The following is a 17,932-nucleotide window of genomic DNA, read 5'->3' on the forward strand; positions in this document are numbered from 1 at the left end:
ATGGAGTCTTGTGGCAGCCAGGGACAGTTTGGGTTATTCATACAATTGAGATATCATATTTACCGTTCTCAGGAGTCTGTCAGATCATTCTCTTATTCCTCCGTCACAAGAAAAAATTAATGAAAAAGGGGAGGAGGAGAGACGTTGAGGTGAGATCCAAAGGGTTCCCATCTGGCACACGCAGAAATTGCTGCCGTTTCCTCCATTTGTTGCATCCCTGAACGTCTCCAGCACAGACGACCCGAGGAGGCTGGTGGCAGAGATACGCTTTCCAGGGAGCCTCCTCCTTTTGTTTCAAGCCATCAGTCCAAAGCATACATACATACATATATATATGTGCACACACACACTTTGTATGTGTGTATATATACACACATACAAATATATAAGGGTGGCCCCAGGCTTTGCACCGCTGCCAGCAGAATCCAAAGGAGTTTTCTCTCCCCTGGCTCGGTGAACGCCGGCAGTCCTGTCTATCAGGGCTGGGATTTTGTCTGGCAGCATGTCAGCAAGTTCAGGGTCAGCACCAGAGGCTTTCAGGAGAACAAAAGGACTGGGAGGAGGTGAGACACCAGCACTGCCCCAGCAACCCCATAGGTGGGGAGAATTTTTTGAGTGGTTTCCCTTCCTTTCAGTCCTCATGGAGAGGTTCTCTGGAGGGACATGTGGGATGCACATGTGGCATTGAGGACCGTTGGGTGCCTGTATTTCATGGAGACAAACAGGAATGCCACATGTCCTGATGAGAATGCCAAGTGTCCCACCAGGGATAGCCCTGCTGGCAGAAGGTGCATGTGCCACCAGCAGGTGCCAACCCTATTCGCAAGCAGAGGCAACAGTGGTGACGCTGGTGATCTTGGTGGAATCATCAGACCAAGGCTGTAGGTTCTGGAGGGCGAAGAGAGAGGAGTTGTGGACACAGATGGGGTCAGCTTGGATGGGCTGGTTGATGGTTTTTTGGAAGGCCTCCTGCTGCAGCTGCATGAGGATGCGGTTTGCTTGTTGCCGCTCAGCCTCCCGCTCCTCTGCTGTCTGCCTCCTAGGAGAGAGGGAGCAGTTAGGGGGGCCTGAGGGAGAAAAGGAGGGGAATATCTGGAGACAAGGGGTTGCACTGGGGACTTAGGGTGACTTTCCTAGACAGGAAAAGACAGTGCCTATCCATAGGGTGGTCTCACATACCCTGAACTAACTGCCAGCAAGTCCCATAAACTGGTGGCTGGGGCTGTCTATCCTACTGGCCCCCAGCAAATGTTTCTCTGATCAAAGAGAGAGGGAGCAGCCCACAGCTCTGCTTTGTTTTCTGCCTGTGGGGAAAAATCCAAGCAGAGCCAGAATACCCAAAGGGGCACATGACTGGGTTGCAAAAGGTGCAGTTCCCTGCAGATGTGCTCTGTGCCCGGTAAAGAACATGGAGCAGGGGTGAAGGGAGATATCCCTGACTGGCAGTGCCTGCAGATGGACAACATCAGGCCAGGGAACTCCTTTACAGCACCCAAGCCTGCCTTCTTCTCCTCTGGGCAGCAGTTGCCAGCTGAGGAGAGTCTGGATGAAGGCAACAACACACCCATAGCAGGCAGGACAAAAATCAGCAAAATGTCAGTTAACACCAGAAACATTTTTAACAGTGAAAAGAATCAAAGCCCAGAATAAACTATCTGGACAGGATGGAGGAGGATATTTTTAAGAAAGAGGTTGGGCACATGTATGTCTGGAATGACACCGGCAGAGCTGATTCTGCCGTGTGGGGAATTAGGGGGCCTCTTCAGCACTGGTAGGGTCTCGGCTCTGGGATGTCTGGGAGGAGGGGATGAGGCAGGTAGAAATGGTCTGAACACACTTAAATCCACAATGGAAATCCCACCCTCCCGTCACTTGAATGGTACCTTCAGTGGTGCTGCTGGGAAAGCCTGGGTGAAGCTCACAATGCCAGTCCCTGGATGATCCCCAAAGCACCCCCTCCCTTCCTCACACCCCTGACGCAGCTGATGCTCTCCTGGAAGCTTCAGTGGATCAGTGGCAGGGGAAACAGCAGCTTTTTAATTTAGCAGCGCAGGGGTGTGCAAGATTTCTCATCTTCTTTGACTTAAGGGTTTGGAAGTGGCAGCTCTGAGCTTCCTGGTGATATTTCAGACTGAAGAGCAGGGGCTCCCTTGCTCCCCATGGGGAAGTGGGTGAGGGCTGGATGCAGGTGATGGGCCTCTGGGACACTCTGGACCCTAGGCATGTGTCCAGGGCTCCTATACTGGAGCAGGTATCTTAGGGCTTAGTCCCTGCTCTAATCACTGTGTCAACATCTCACATCAGGCATCCCAGGGTGAGGGGGCTTGGAGCAGCACCAGCCCTCCCCACACAGCTCAGGAGCGGCTCAGTCTCTGCTTCGATGAATATTTAATGACTCCCTGCACAATGAAGAGACGCTCCAGGAGAAGGGAGGGAGCCCCATGTCCAGGGCAATCAGGAGCACAGTGACTGTGAGCACCTGGCTGGGGCAAAGGCACTAGGCTCCCAAATATCTCCCTGCTCCAAGCAGCTGGCCTGTTTATGCATTCATGTCAAGATTTGCAGGTTCAAATCTGCTCATTCAGAAGAAACGAAACCACTGGTGACTGAGTCTTGAGCAAAAGCCTGAACCTGGGGAGGAGATCATACAGCCACCTCACTCCAACAAAGCTGCCCAGAAACAGGCAAGACTGTCCCCCCAGCCTGCAGTTAAATCTCACAGAGTGCTTAAATAGCTCTGTTTTCTCAGATAGTCCCCACTGCCTGTGTCTGCAAGTGGCTCCTACCAGCACCCTGAGCTCCAGGAACAGCTCAGAATCCACTACCTCATGCAGGGCAACAGCATCCAGCTAGGTGTCCTTTCAGCCAAGGGCACCTGCATCTCCACCACAACATCCAGCAAGCACAGATGCAAAAAATAGAGCTTACAAGCCTGTGTCCCGCTGGCTCAGGCTGGTGGGGATTCTCCCATGTCTAATACCATGGCTGAGGTCAGGCTGCAGCTTTTCCCTTAGGCAGAACCAGGATTTAGTTTCTCTTTACCCAGCTATTTTTTGTGAAACATATGAATAGGTTTGTCTCCTCTGCTCCTCTGCCAAAGGAGGCTGAATTTAACTGGCAGATGCAAGGACTATTGACAGACAGATGGACATCCAGCCAAGCTGCATTTGCCTCACTTCCTTAGGAAAGCAGGTTAGAAGACAGAGCTGACCCTGTTTCACAGTCCTTGGCAGGACTGTTTCTCCTCCAGGACTCTGCTCCTGGATGACAGAGATGACTACAGCTAGAGACTTCCTGGCACTTCAGCAGCTGCTGTTCCATGGGCTCTATAGGGAAGGAACAGCTGGAGGGAGGATTCACCCATACCCTTGTTTTCAAGTTCCTTGGCCCCTGTTTCTTAACCATGTTTCTTAACCAATCTCTGCATCCACAGGCACTCTCTATCCCATTCACTTTAAGGGACACCCTGGGAAAGTTCTTTTCCCTCACCTTGAAGAAGCTACTGCCTGCCTGCACCCAAGCACCTAGTACCATCTCCCTCCTCTGCCCCCTGGCCGGGTCCCCCCTGTAGTATGCCTGTCCCTAGTCCAGGGCAAGGGATGTTCCCAGAACTGTAGCACCTTCCCCAGGGACATTCCAGGAAGCTGCAAGATTCTGGTGACAAAGCCTGGAAGCCTCTGTGCAAACCTGGCCTCTTCTTCCTCTTCTACCCAGCTTTCCTGGCATGCCCAGCAGGAGAGGGGAAACACATTTTGGCAAGGAGGTGTCCAGGGGTCCCACACACTGCAATCAGAGGTGCTGAAGCCACTGCAGCTACCGGGTGTCCAGTGATACATCCTACATCCCCCTGCACAGCACACTGCACATACACCACACACAAACACGTGTGCACACATGTGTTCATCCGCATTGCATCCCTGAACACCTATTTGCATGCAGGCCCAGTGTGCTCACACAACACACACTTACATGTGGAATGCACAAAAAAATACCTATCCATATGCAGACATCCAGCCTACATGCTCTCCCATGTGGAGACACACAGCACATGTGCAAAGCCATGTGCACAGGGCCTCCACGCAAAAGCATTCACATGTGTGCAGCTCACTCCCAGAGGTGAGCATGCATGCACGTGTGCAGATGTGCACACACAGCCTACACACACCCCACATGCACTTTCATATCCACAGGCGCTGCATTCACATACATGAATGCACGCACACACATTTCCACACGTGTACACACACATTCACATGTACGCACACAAGTGACCCCCCATGTGTGCACTTGCAGGGCTTGCACACCTTCTCGCAGCCATCAATGTTCACAAGCAGACCTGGCAGCAGACAGGACTGCTATCCTAAAGCTGCCCCAGCACCTGCCCCTCGGGTCTGCCTAGCCCCCCAGCCTCTCACCTCCACTTGGTGCGCCGGTTCTGGAACCAGGTCTTCACCTGGGCATCCGTCATCTTGAGAGCCTTGGCCAGGGCAGCACGCTCAGCCGAGGCCAGGTACTTCTGCCGGTGGAAGCGCTTCTCCAGCTCGCAGATCTGCAGGCGGGTGAAGGAGGTGCGAGGCTTCTTCTTCTTGGGGGGTGTGCGGTTCTGGTAGGGGTGACCTATACGGCGTGTTACAGTGAAGGGTGAGAGGGACACTGGGGGGGACAGGGGAGGAGGGGGGATGAGAGGCAAAGAAGCAAGCAGCGACACATCAGCAGAGGGGTTCTGACTCCCGGGCGCTGGGCTGGGGACCCCCCCGCTGCAAAGTCGCCGCTTCCCCGCCGACACCCGCGCATGGCCCCGGCGTCTTCCCCGAGTTCTGCGGGCACCCGCCGGGCACCACTCGGCTTTGGCAGCGAGAAGGCTGCCTCTTGTCCAGCCAAGAGCCCAGCGAGGCGCCGGAGGGGCCGGTAGAAGCAGCCAGGCCTGGCTGGGGATTCTCGCTTCGTCTAAGCGGGAATCGGTTTAATTTCGTTTGGGTGAGATGGAAACCGCCGCCGCCCTCGGCCCCTCAGTTTCGTACCCGGCAAATAACTTCCCGGCCTGGAAAGGGGAGTTGTGTTTCGATTTTGATGGTTTTCTTTTTGTTGCTGGATTTTGGGGATTTTGTTAGGTTTTTGGTGGTGGTGGTGTTTTTTTCTTTTTTTTTTTATTTGATTTTGTTTTGGTTTTGTTTGTTTGGGGTTTGGTTTTTTGTTTTTCTTCTGGTTGTTTTGTTTTTTGAGAGTGTATTATTTTTTAATATTTTGAATTTTTTTTTAAATACCGCACAAAAATATATTTCGGTAAAATTCGCGGCATGTCTCAGCCAGGATGGGAAGGGAAGAAGCTTCGTGAAAATCGGCCTGATGCCTGCCAGGCGAACGGCCCATTCGTTCGCCCGTGGCCGTGCCCGAGCTAAACGCCATCGGGTCGCAATTAAACGTGAAGTTGCAAAAATTTGGCCTCGGTTTTCGACCCCGGGAAGAGCCAGGCGAGCGCTGCGAGAGCGAGGACCGATTTTTAACCCGTTGCAATTTCATTGCTTTTAATTTATTTTGGGGGAGGGAGGTTGTTTTAATTTTGTTTTTTGTTTGTTGTTTTGTTTGATTTTATTTGTTGGGGGGGGTTTGTTGGTTTGTTGTTTTGTGATTTTAATTTTTTTTTTTTGCCGAGTTTTTGCTTTGTTAGCTCCGAAAAACGAGACAAGATAAACTTGAAAACGGCGGCGCGTCCGCAAAACAGCTCCACAAAACGTCTCCAGCCTGAACCCAGATGGGGGCTACAAAAAGTCCCTTTTGGCGGGGAAAAGGCTGAGGAAAAAAGGCCAGGGAAAATAAGCCCGGTTACGGTAGGAATGGGAAAAATAACCCTAGGAGTGGTCGGCAACGGGCTGGCCTTCCGGGCGGGAGAGTGCCGGGGCGGCCGGCGTCCATTCCTTCCCGCTGGGCTGTGCCTCCGATGTAACCCTCTGTCCCCCTTTTAAAGGAAACTTTCTCCGGGTGTGGGGTCGGGCGGCGGGGAGCGAACAGCCATGGTCGAGGCTTTCGGGAGGTGTGGGGAGTTTGCCGTCCCGATTTGTTCCTGCCCGATTTTTCTGGCCGTATCCCGGGAAAAACAAACCAAAACAACAACAAAAAAACACCACAACAACGAAAAACCCCAACGAAACAAACCCAACAAATACAACAACCAAAAAAATCGAAGCAACCTACAGGGGGGAAAAATAGCAAATATAACCAATGCGTTTGGGGCCGACGAAATGCGCTTGATTTTCGACCCTTCTTCATTCTGGCCTCCTCAGGACCGACTTCTCAGGGCGATCGGGGCCGCACTCTCCACCCGGATCCTGCTTTTCCCCGCAGGCAGCCGCTGCCGCGGTAGGGAAAGGAGCGGGGCGGTGGGAGCAGGGAAGAAAAAGGGGTCCCGGTGGCCCGACTCACCTGTGAACCTGTCTTTCGTGTACCGCCTGTTGCTCTCCATCCAGGGGAAGGTGAGCCCCGTGAGACTGTTCATGCCGTTCACCCCCGGCACGGCGGCGGAGAGGGGCTGGTGGACGCCGCCGGCCACCGGGCGATGGGCCGGGACGCGGATCACCCCTCCGGCTGAGCTCAAGGGGTTGCCGTTCATGCTCACCGCCATGTTCACGTTGTAGGAGCCGGGCAGGCCGCCCATGCTGCAGGAGGTGCCGGTGTAGGCGCCGGCCGCCCCGCCGCTCGCCCCGTAGCCACCCGTAACCGTGTTGTAGGCGCTGCCCACGATGCAGCCCAGCCCGTAGTCCGCCGAGTCCTGCAGCCGTGGGTGGGAGACCATGCAGCTGCCCGGCTCTGAGGTGTTGAGGATCTGGTCGATGCCGAAGCTGATGGGCTCGGCTTGGCCTTGGTGCAGGTGGTGAGCCCCGAGGTGCTCCATCGCCGTCGCCGGGTCCCGGCAGCGGGGTCGAACCTCCGCCCCGGCCAGGGCAACACAGCCCCGCACAGCCCTGCACCGCCTCGAAACACGGCAGCGGAGCCGCGCACAGCCGGGGCACGGCGGCTAGGCGCTCAGCCCCATAGCACAGCAGCCGCGCACCCCAAGACACAACAGCCAGGACACGGCACCTACAGGCTCAGCCCGAGGAGACAACAGCAGAGCCATGCGCAAGCAAGGCACAACAACCCCCCCGCAGCCCAGGTCACCGACGCCGTGCTCAGCCCGAGGCACAGGAGCTGCACACTCAGGACACAAATCCCCCCTCCTCTCTTGTGGAGCCAACAGCCGCCAGGAGCAGAGACGTGACACCCACACCACCCACACCCACCGGTCCCGTTCCGATGAGACCCAACAGCCCCAAGACACAGCCACCACAGCCACCCTAAGCCAAGAGCCACCCACGACAGACACACGAAGGCGCCCCGGGAGAAAGGGGTACTGTCGCGGGCAATGGGGAGCCCGGAGTCCCGCGGAGCAGCCCGGAGCCCCGCGGAGCAGCTCGGCGGAGTGCGAGTGAGATCGCCCCGCCGCCCCGCTTGCCCATCAATCACGCTATCCCAGGCCTGCTGCTCTCGGGCCCTCACTCTCCATTGGCTGGATGCTGAAAGAAGCCGAGTGAATGACAGTAGAGAGGAGCAGACGAGAAAAGGAGTTTCTTCTTCCTCAGCTTCCCCCCACTCCTCCTTCTCCCCCCTCGAAAAAAAAAAGAAAAATAAAATCACCACTCGGTTCGGCCTTATAAAGTCGGCCCTGGCTATTCGCAGGGTGTTAGGGTGGGTAGAGGAGCTGTGGGCAGACGGTGTCTCAGCATCAGGTACAGGTCAGTGGAGTGGGTCTTTTTATTCCTAGTTTGTGGCCATGGGCTCCTGGGGAGGGGGGTCCTGGATGCCAGCCCCTGCCGTGGGTTCGAACCCTGGGCCGAAATCCCCATGATTGATACCGTTTCGGGAAAGAAGCCGGGGGATGTCCTCCCGAAAGGGTCCCAGAGCCGCTGGGCCCCTTTTCTCAGGAGGGATGCTTCCAGTGTCAAAAGTCAGCACCTCTCAAAAAGCCGCGGAGGAGCAGGGAGGCTCCCTCATCCCCAGGTCCAGAAGAGGGACACAGGAACACTCAGGATGGCTCCTACAGGTGTCCAGGCCCACGGAGGGGGCATCATGAGCAGAGGCGGTGGGCGCCCGAAGCACAGCTCCCGCCGAGAGCCCCGGTGGGTCCGGGGGGCGGGACTTGTCCCCCAGGACGGGGGCAGCCTCCCCTATCCAAGCCTGGCCGCGAGGAGATTAGTTTTTTCGTTTTAAAAAAACCAAACCAAACCAAAACAAAACAAAACAAAATTGTGTGGTTTTGGGTTTTTTTTAATTATTATTTGAAAGCCGCAGCAGTAATATGCTTCAAAACTTATTTTGTCCCGTGCCCATTGGTGCTCCCAATTAACGCTGCCTCCTTCTCCCGCCTCTTCACTTCCTGATGCTTCTGAGCGGCTCTGCCCAGCGCTGCCCACTGCTTCAGGCAGCGATGCCGAGGGTTTCCAGGCTGGGTCGTCCTCTGCCAGCACTAAGCAGCCCGCTCCATCCTCCCTGTCCCCATCTGGGGCCAGGCCGGCAGACTTCCTATTCCCTGGATTCCCTCTTCTATTCGCAGTGTTCTGGTGGCTTAGTGCCCACGGAGGACTGTGGAGGTCCCGCCAGACAACCCGTTCTGGGACATCCTCCATGCGATGCAAATGCTCTGGCACAGAAACTCTTGCCCATGCACTCGAGTACACCCACCACTCACTACCAGATATATCAGCCCACCCACATCCTCACACAGACCTCCGCCTCATGCTCACAAAGATGCACACACGCTCACAAGCACCTACACAAACTCGCTGGCTCCCATTGACTGGACATGCACCTACATTTGTGCACAGTTATTCACACCCATTCTCACACTTATAACCCCCTCTACACCCTCACAATTCACACACATAAGCATTCTCGCACCTACACAAAGGTGTGCATTCACTCCCACAACACGCATTAACACACCCCCGGGCACAGACACACACACAGTGTGACACAGCCGTGATCTTGGGTTCCTGGAACTTTCATCCCTGCCACAACACCTGTGACCCACCAAGACCCCACCGGGGACCCACTGCTATCGCCGTACCCATCACTATGAGCCCACACCAGAGAGACTGTGGGGGGCACAGCAGGCAGCAGCATCTCGTGGTCACCCCTCGGCCCCATGACCAGTCGGTGCCTGACCAGTCAGTTCCCACCCCCCGCCGCCCAGCCCTGCTTGCCCACCGGGGTCAGGTTTCCCCCCTCCCTGTACCTGCCTCAGTTCTTGACTTCTGAACTCTTCAGGGAACTCGCTGGCGCCAGCTCCATCAACCAAAGTCCTTGTGGTTAGTAGGAGCTGGGAGGGGAGGGAGGGAATGAGGGCTGGGGCCAGCCGGGGCTGGGAGGTTGCTTTCGGGCAGGAGATCTTTTCATCCCCGAGGGCTGCAGCTGCCTTTGCCCTTCTCCAGGAGCAGCCCGGGGCACTTCTCCAATGTCTTTCCACACAGGGGATGTGGGGCAGAACCTGCTCACCAACCCTCAGCGTTTCAGGTTGTTTCCACAGGGAAGGAAAGGCAGAGCATGCCATGCCAGCCCTGCACAGTGCCACAGAGCCCCCTGCCAGTGAGCTCTGATATCTAGGGGGACCCAGCCCAGCAGGTGCTCTCTCTCCAGTAAATGACATAGCCATCTGATGCTGCTTGAACATCCCAAAGGACCTGGTCGATGCTGGGCAAAGCTTTTAGCCTTCCCTGTACCAAAGATCCCACATGATGAGTAGATGCCAAGGGCTCCAGAGGGGCTAGCCCAAAGAAATCACAAGGTCACCACCAGTGAGCCAGACTGGCTAATGAGGGTCACAGCCCCCAGCTGCTGAACCCAAGGTAGGGGTATCTTTTAGGTGGTAAAACCTGTCTGTAGAGAGACTAAAGGTAAATCTGGTCTTTCTCTGCCCAGTGAGGACAAAGGAGAAGAACAGGCAGGGATAGATCCTGACTGTGATTCAAGGCTCCTGGAAACCAATTGGAATGGTTTTTGGGATGATGCACAGCCCTAGGATTTAATCCCTGCACAGGTTGCAGATCCCACCTACAGCCTGGGGAAAGCCATGCAGCTCCTGGTTCCAATGCTCTAAAAGCACACGCTCATAGACCAGGATGTGTCAGGGGCAGCCGTGATGCTTTCAGGTTTCACATCCCAATGGGAGAGCTCACAACATCAGCATCCACTTCAAGGTGCATCCAATGATCCTACAAATGAATTGATCCTGGAAGCTGGGGGCAGAGATGTCCCAGTCCTGCCTGCTCTGCTGTGGCTGGTGATTGGAGGCAGATTTCCAGCCAGTATCCTCACACATACTGAGAGCTGTATTTTTCCCTCTTTACTAGGGCTCTAGATTTCAGGCTCTAAAAGAAATAATTCAGAGATCATATAGTAAGCAGAGCCTGGGAAGACAGGTATTCTCAGATGTTTGCCTGAAGACCTGTTTGGGCAGTGGCATTTCTTTTCTGTCCAGAGAATTCCTTTCTGCAGGAAAGCTTGATCAGTCCTCTTTGGAGGCGGGAGAAGCTCTCCAACGTTGGAGCTGACACATACACTAAGTTGCTGCAAAATCAGTGTGTTGAGAAACCAAATGTTCTTTGGTCTCTATTTCTGCAGAGTGTTTCTCCCCCTTCAAGCACCCACTGCTATTTGCATATTCCTGCCATCTTTGAAACTTTTGTCCTCTCTCATCTGCCCTGAGCAGCTGCTGGGACTCATTTCCAAAGCAGTGGTCCAATCCTGCTCCAGCTGAGGGTTGGGGCCTCAGTATATCTGTGCTAGGAGACACCAATGGAGACAAGGACCCTGCCGGTGCTCCCTAAGGCTCCCCCTTTTCCCTCCCCACGAAGGCCTGGTGATCCTTACTCATTGATCGGGTGCATCTGCCCGCTAGTGGCGGGGCAGCCCCGCCAGGGTCTGACCTCCACCCTCCACTCCCATTTTCTTGTGCCTATCTGGCTTTCTCTTCTTGGCCACTGAGCAATTCTGCAGCTTGGGGCTCCCGGGAGCTCAGCATCACAAGTTGCCTCGCAGCTGCTGGCTGGGGGACTGCTGCGAAATACAAGCCCTCCTGCAGGGACCGGGGGACAAAAGTGGCGTGGCTGGAACCTTGGCAGGGTCCCAGCAAAACGCACCGGGCTCAATCCGAAACCTGCGCTTTTAGCAGCGTTTTCTAGAACCTGCAAAATCCTCCTAATTTCCTGAAGGGAAGTGAGCGATTCGGACTGCTTCTACACCTTGTGAAAAACAGGGACTCCCCGTCAACAGCAGGGTGCACCCGGGCTCCTGTCCCTCCTCGCATCGGAATTCGTTTAATTCGTTGGAAGCCCCAATACCGGATGATTATTCACACTCCTGCACGTCTATCACCTTCCGCAGCTCTTTCTCTTCCATTCCGACCCTTGGGAAATCAGTTAGGGCGAAGGAGCTGGTGCCCTTAAGGGCCCGGTCTGCTCACCAGAGCTGTGACTTTGGAGAGCCCCGGGGATGGGCGGCCCCGAGGATGAGCGGCCCCTCCGGGCAGCTCCTCTCCCCGGAGCAGGGAGACGCGGTCCCCGCTGCCGTCGGGGTTCTGCCTCTCAGCGCTGCCCTCCCTTACTAAGTCATGTAGCAAGTGTCGCGACGGCCGCAGACAGAGAAGCAGGGCGACTTCAGCACCAACAAGCCGGTCTCCAGCGGCTGTGTGGGCTTCCTTGCGCAGAATCTCGTTTTCCGCACATCCCTTTGAGACTAGCCCCGCACGGGAGGTCCCCGGAACCCTCTGCCCCGCCGACCGCAGCTCTTCCCGGGCTCCGCGTCCGCGAGAAGGGCGGGACGCGGTTCTTGCACATTAAAAGCAATTAACACCATTTGGGGAATTTTTAATTGTTCTATAAAGCACGCTGTAAATAATTACTCCCAGCTCTGTCGATCCCTCGAATAAGCACTGACAGTTGTAATTTATGGCTTTGGAAATGTGGCCCCTTGTATTCAGCATAACTCCTTATTACAATAATGACTTAGCGCCGCTGCACTTAATGAGTATAAAGTGCCCGGCGTAGCGGGAGCCGCAGCATCTCCCGAACTTCGCCCGCAACAATATTTCTCCCCTTTATGGTTACAAACGACCGAGGGGCTACGAGTTACTATGCGGTGAAGGAGCAGAGGGCCGGGGGAGTGCAGCAGGGCTCGGGAGGGCACCCGCGTCCGGCTCCGCACCCCGTCAACGATATCTCCCCGGTGCAGTGATCTACTGAAAATCAGTATTTAGAGCATTTCGCAAACTCCCCTCTCCCCTCCTGTTAGACACTAGCCATCTAGAAAAAATGGTTCAAGAGAGGGAAAAGAACGGTCACAACTCATCGCACCCAGAGGCACAGGAAATGCGGGTGCCGGGGAGCCCCGGAGGGTAGGTCGGCCTGCACACTCCGACCCTCCCGCCCACCTCCTTGCCTGACGATGCCTCGAGACCGATCGGGTCCGTGCAACAGGCCGGGGGGCTCTCATCCTTCCCATCCTCCTGCCGGGGGTATCCGAGGGAGGGGAGGGAATGGGGTGGTGGTGGATGGGGACTGAAGTGCCCGTCGGCTCTCCATGAATATTCATAGTTGCTCATTGCCGGAGGAGCATCTGCCAATAAGTTATTGGTCCTGCGGCACCGGCCGCTCTCTTCACCGTGAAGAAATGCGTGTAATCCTATTAGCTGTGTCCCCCTGGCCACCCGCCCCGCACCAGCCCCGCTAATGAACGGCGTCTGGCCGCCCCCCCCCCCGGGGACATCGGCGGCAGCGGGGGACACCGGGGGCTCTGCCCCGTTATTAACTCCCAGCTTAATTACAGCTCCCGTGCCAGCTCACACCCGTGAGGTAAGGGAACCCACGTGGGCTGGGCCTCCCCTGCTCGGAGAAGCACTGGCCTCTGCAACAGCTAGGCCTGTCGCGACACAGACGGTGGCAGTCGAGATACCGCCCCGCTACCGGCCCCGGCTGTCGGCAGCTGCCTTGTTTGTTCGCTCACCGGGGGAGAGGCGGCTGCTTTTGTCTCCGAGCCCCAGGCTTTTTCTCGTCAGACAAAGTCCTGTTTTGCCATCAAATTTGTGTTTCTCTCTTTCCAGGCCCCCCCATCTTAAAAGCAGCCCTCGAGGGCAGGGGCACAGGCAGCTCCACATACCCCGTGCACGCCCTGGCGGCTCCTCTAACAAAGTAGCTTTCGCTAATGAACAAGAAGATCCAATAATAATGGTCTTAATTATTGCAAACATTGCTTCGGGTTTAGGTATTAAAAATCTCAAAACCGCCCTCGGTAAATCGTGGCGTTTATTTATTTTTTTTCCCCCTTAACCTCCCCGAGGCTAATTAGGGCTAAAAAAACAAATACAAATTATGTCAGAACCAATGGGTAAACTTAAATCTAATTTGTTGCTGTTTTCATTAGCCCTCAGAGAGGCGGGCCGGGTAGGAGGGGCAGCTCCCCAACTGCAGGCAGATACAGTGCAGGTGAGCTGCTGCGGGGACGAGGCCTCGCCCTTCCCGGAGGACCCTTCTGTCCCCAAATGGGGTGGACTCCTCCGTGTTGAGAAGCTTTTCCTTTGCTGGCGGAAATGCATCCAAATTCTGGCAGGGCTCCGGTAAAACTCGGCGCCAGTCGTTTAGCAGCGCAGGAACAGAGGGCGTTTGGGATTAACCGTTATAACAATAAAGCAAAAAACAAAAAGACGAAAAATAGAAAATCATGTGGGGTTCCAAACACTATTCCTCCCCGTGTGGCACGACCCGCCCACTCCACCGCACTCCGCTCGGTAAAACACCGAGCGAGCTCTGCCCGGGGGACCGATGCCCCGAGGATGGGGAGTGCAAGTGATTAAGCCGGGTTTAAACACGGTCGACCATTTATGTAAATGGCGTTCTCTATATTTGTAAGTTTAATTAATTAATTGCATTATACACTATTGTATTAATTGCATTTTCCACCTGTAATTAGTTTAGTTTCATTTCCAGTGCTACAGCCTCCCGGACTTCACCGAGAAAGCACCGTGTCTCCATCCCAAAGCACGGAGCCCTCTTCATCCCAAAGGCTTTGCTATTTCTAACCTCCCAGGTAGGATCTCGAAAACCAGATCAAGGAGAGCCCACGACAGAAAACAAACAAATTTATCAGGGTGTGTAAACAAAGTTCGTGGGGGAGAGTAGGTGACACCGGTTTTTCAGTTTTATGCACATCACCAGGGGCTTTGAATTGCCGGTGCCAGTTCAGAGAGCTTCGGGATTTTATGTGAAGTCTTTGTTTCATGTCACTGCTACCTGCGCGGGAGCTTGCCGGTGGAGTCAACCAAGCACACCGGGGACACGGAGGAAAATGAGCTTTAATTTCGGGAGACAAATACTTCAAGGCTCCGATAGAATAGCGCTGCCGGAGGCTCGAAATAATCTTTCGAGACGTCTCTGTCCATACCGTCAGTGTAGCTAAGCTCTGAGCATGCCCTGAGAAAAGGGACAGCTTCCAGCAGCTCATATGCAGCTGCAAACCTTCACCAAAAGTTAAAGTGGCAGGACCCGGGGCTTCAGAGGTGCGAGGGAAGCGCACACTCAGATCTGAGCTCGCAGGTCGGGGATGCTGTGTCCAGGGAAAAAAAAACCAAAACAACTCTTCAGACCCTGCGATGGGTCTGAGATGGGTATAGAGAAATACAGAGATGGTTGGGCGGATTTCAGTCCTAGGAGAAATCCTAATCAATCATTGTGCTTAGCGGGCAGCATCCTCGGAGCTGAGCCCCGAGCGCAGCCCCACCGGAGGTCCCTGCAGGTGCAATTAGAAGTAAAGCTAACGCGAGGCAGAGAGCAAGCAGCGGTATTTGCAGAGAGATGCTAAGAGATGCTGGGGTCTGACACAACCTGGAGTAGGAAGACCCTTTACAAAACCTGGATCCATATCCCAGCCTCACTGAGTTCTAGAAGCTCAGAGTCAAAACTCAAGCTTAGACCAAGACTCATCAAAGACCAAACTTGCTGTGAGTGAAGCAGCAGTGCTGACATCTATCTCCTTCCCAGGCTCCCACAATCTCCCCCTGCATTTTTTTTTTTTTTTTTTTTTTTTTCCCGTGACTTTTACTGTTCAGAGTAGATGAGCTAAGGCATTTCTTTCTCCCTTTTCATAAATATTGCATCTCCCAAATGCAATTACCAAGGGCGAAGAGACATGTGTTTGCTAAATAAGATTATGTGATAATGTTAATGTATTTTATGCCCGTGCTGTGACACCAGACAGCCCCCCTATTAATAATAGCTCAATGAGATGTGGAAGTTCTTAACAGGGTGCTTTGGGGGACTGGGGATCTTTTGCATCTGGGGGAAGGAAAGTGCAGTACTGTGCCAGTGGTTACAAAGGTGGAAGAGCCATTTCCAGGGATCAACTGAACAGGCAAGGGGAGCAGTAAGCAGCCCAGAGGGTTCAGTTGTTATGTTCACAGCCCACAGTCACTAACAGGGTGTAAATCACTCACAGCACTTCATAATGCAACAGGCCTAGGGAGGTTCTGCACATTATCACGATCCCATGACTGAATTAAGCAGCATTTGGGGTCCTGTGGGCTCATCACAAGTACTATGTGCCAGCCCACGTGTCCCCAGCTATTAATAACATGGGCAGAAACTCACCTCTTCTTCCTAGCTAATGCATGACCAAGAAAATCAACAACCAAATATATCTTTTGGTCCAACTTGCCTCAGTCAGAACAAAAACCTCCCATCAGATCTTAGCTCTGCTGATCTCCAGCACCCCCAGCTCTGACCTTTATCCACTTGTCTTTCTATCTCTCCAGTGGCCATGTCCATCTGCCAGCTCCTATTGACCCATCCATCCCTTGTGGTCTTCTGCCTCTATCATATGACTACAGCCATGTACCCATTTCCATATGATCAAGTGTAACTGAGGATGTTGGTTGACCAGCCTGAGACAAGTCAATTTGGCCCCTTTTTCAGAAAGTCCTTTAAAGACTGTACTGAAATGACCCAAGCTTCTGTAGCATTCCTGTTCCCAGCACCCACAGGGTTGACATAAAATCATCAGGTCCCAGGTCCACGTATCTGCAGGGCATGAAATGCCCCCATGAAAACTTTGCATGGTGACATAGTGAGAAACACAACTTGCATGTGCTGAGCTGTCCACAGGGCACTGCAGTGTGTGAGAAGCCCCAGGCCTCCAAGTCAGGGGTTTCCCTGTAGCTATTCCCTGCTTCAGCCCTTAAGCCAACATAGTGTCCTTCCCAGAGCTGCTGGCCAGAGTTTGGTCCTCTGTGTGCCAGGGCCATCACTCCTGTGTTAATGCAAACAGGGTGATACATGAGTCTTTTGTCTTTTTTGATGCTTCCAGGGCAAATTCTTCCAAAGCCTGCAAAGTTTGCCTCTCTATTTCACATTAGCACTAGTTTGTAGCTGCCCTCTGGCCTCCAGGGTGGAAGGTCAATCCTTTATTTACTTAGACCCTCACTTAGTTCATCTGCAGCCCTTTCAGTGCTATGGATAACAGACACAAAGTGAGCTGGTAACTTGCTCTCTCTGGCCAGGAGCCTGCGCTCCCCAGCCCCTGTACCAGGGATAAGAGCATCTCTCTAGGAGATACCAGTGCAGCACAATGAAGCAGGCTGGGTGGGAAGCAGCTCTTTCCTATCCATGGGCAAGGTCTGATTCAGCATGGAGTAAAATGAGGGATGTATACAATTCCAAACACTGACATGCTTAGATTAAAGATCCTGAATGGTAGGGGTAAAATTACATCCTTGACATCACCTGTCAGGTCTTGCTTGCTGGTGCCTCTGGAGCTGGTTGCACAAAATCTGTTCCTGCCCTGTGGAACAGCAGCAGCCATGAATGTTGCAGCATCCTTGTGTCATTGCCCTCCCAGAATGACCCAGGGCCTGTCCTGGTCCCATTGGATGCTGCTGCACCTGTGAGAGACTCCTCAGGCAAAGCCTGAGCCTCATGTGCTGAGCAGGGGAACATGCAAGCTCTGGACTGTCCAGCTGTCTCCTTACTGCCCAGTGCCCTCTCCACCACTGAACATCCCCAGGACATGAGAGCCTTGACAATCTTAGCCAAGACCTAAATCCCCTGAGGTAGCTGATAGGTGGGCCCAGGGGTGCCAAGTCTCTCAAAGGTAGCTCTGTAGGGCAGCCACAGCCCACAGCAGGCACTAGCCACAAAACCAGCTGGTTTCAAACCTTGTCCAATTACATGAGCCCATGGAGTGGCATTTTCCCAGTCCAGTCCCACCTGGAGACAGCCACAACAGAGTATCTCTCACCTCATTTGAGATGCTGCAGCTTGCTGTGGCAGCTGACCCTGTCCTTAGCCCCTCCTTGTCTGCCAGTAACATCAAATTAAAGCATTCAATCGGAGCAAAAAAGCAGTATTAATAACTAAATAGTTATTAAAATCATCACTGCTGAATATTATTCCTATTAAAGGCAACATTAATATACTTCTCAAGCACTCCACACTTAAGCAGAGTTTGGCCTCTGAAGAAGCAAATGATGGATCTGACTTTCAGAGGAGACCATGCACTGGACATCTGGCCAAGAGCCAGAGGCCATCCCACCCTCTCCTAAAAGCAAGGGGCTCACAGCACCAGTGGCTGAAAGGAGTGGAGGTGTTTCCTGAGGCCCAGCCCAAGGCAGACACAAAAGGGAAAAGCTCTAAGTGCTGTTATGGAAATGTGCTCCTTGCCTGGATGCCCTGGGCCAGGTGTTCAGTCATGTTCTGCAAAACAATGTCACAGCCTGAAAAACTGTCCTGCCTCTTCCACAGGCCTGGCCAGAGGGGCCGTGTGTCCCCCCCACCAACTTGTGGCTGAGCAGTGTCTTGGCTCACAGCCATGCTGCTCATGTTTGTCACCACATTTTTTGTTGGTGTTTTGTTTTTTT

At 53.9% G+C, this 17,932-nt stretch overlaps 1 protein-coding gene across 1 annotated transcript; it reads right to left on the minus strand.

Moving 5' to 3' along the window:
* Window positions 1-816: 816 nt before the first annotated feature.
* TLX1 (T cell leukemia homeobox 1) lies at window positions 817-6,889 on the minus strand. Its single transcript, XM_030453460.1, has 3 exons — window positions 6,421-6,889; window positions 4,416-4,617; window positions 817-1,039 (listed from the first exon to the last, which is right to left on the minus strand). Exons 1-3 carry the CDS (start codon window positions 6,887-6,889, stop codon window positions 817-819), a joined length of 894 nt encoding a protein of 297 aa, XP_030309320.1.
* Window positions 6,890-17,932: the final 11,043 nt, after the last annotated feature.

This window comes from Calypte anna, chromosome 6 (genome assembly GCF_003957555.1).
Source record: "Calypte anna isolate BGI_N300 chromosome 6, bCalAnn1_v1.p, whole genome shotgun sequence".
In the NCBI taxonomy this organism is placed as follows: domain Eukaryota; kingdom Metazoa; phylum Chordata; class Aves; order Apodiformes; family Trochilidae; genus Calypte; species Calypte anna.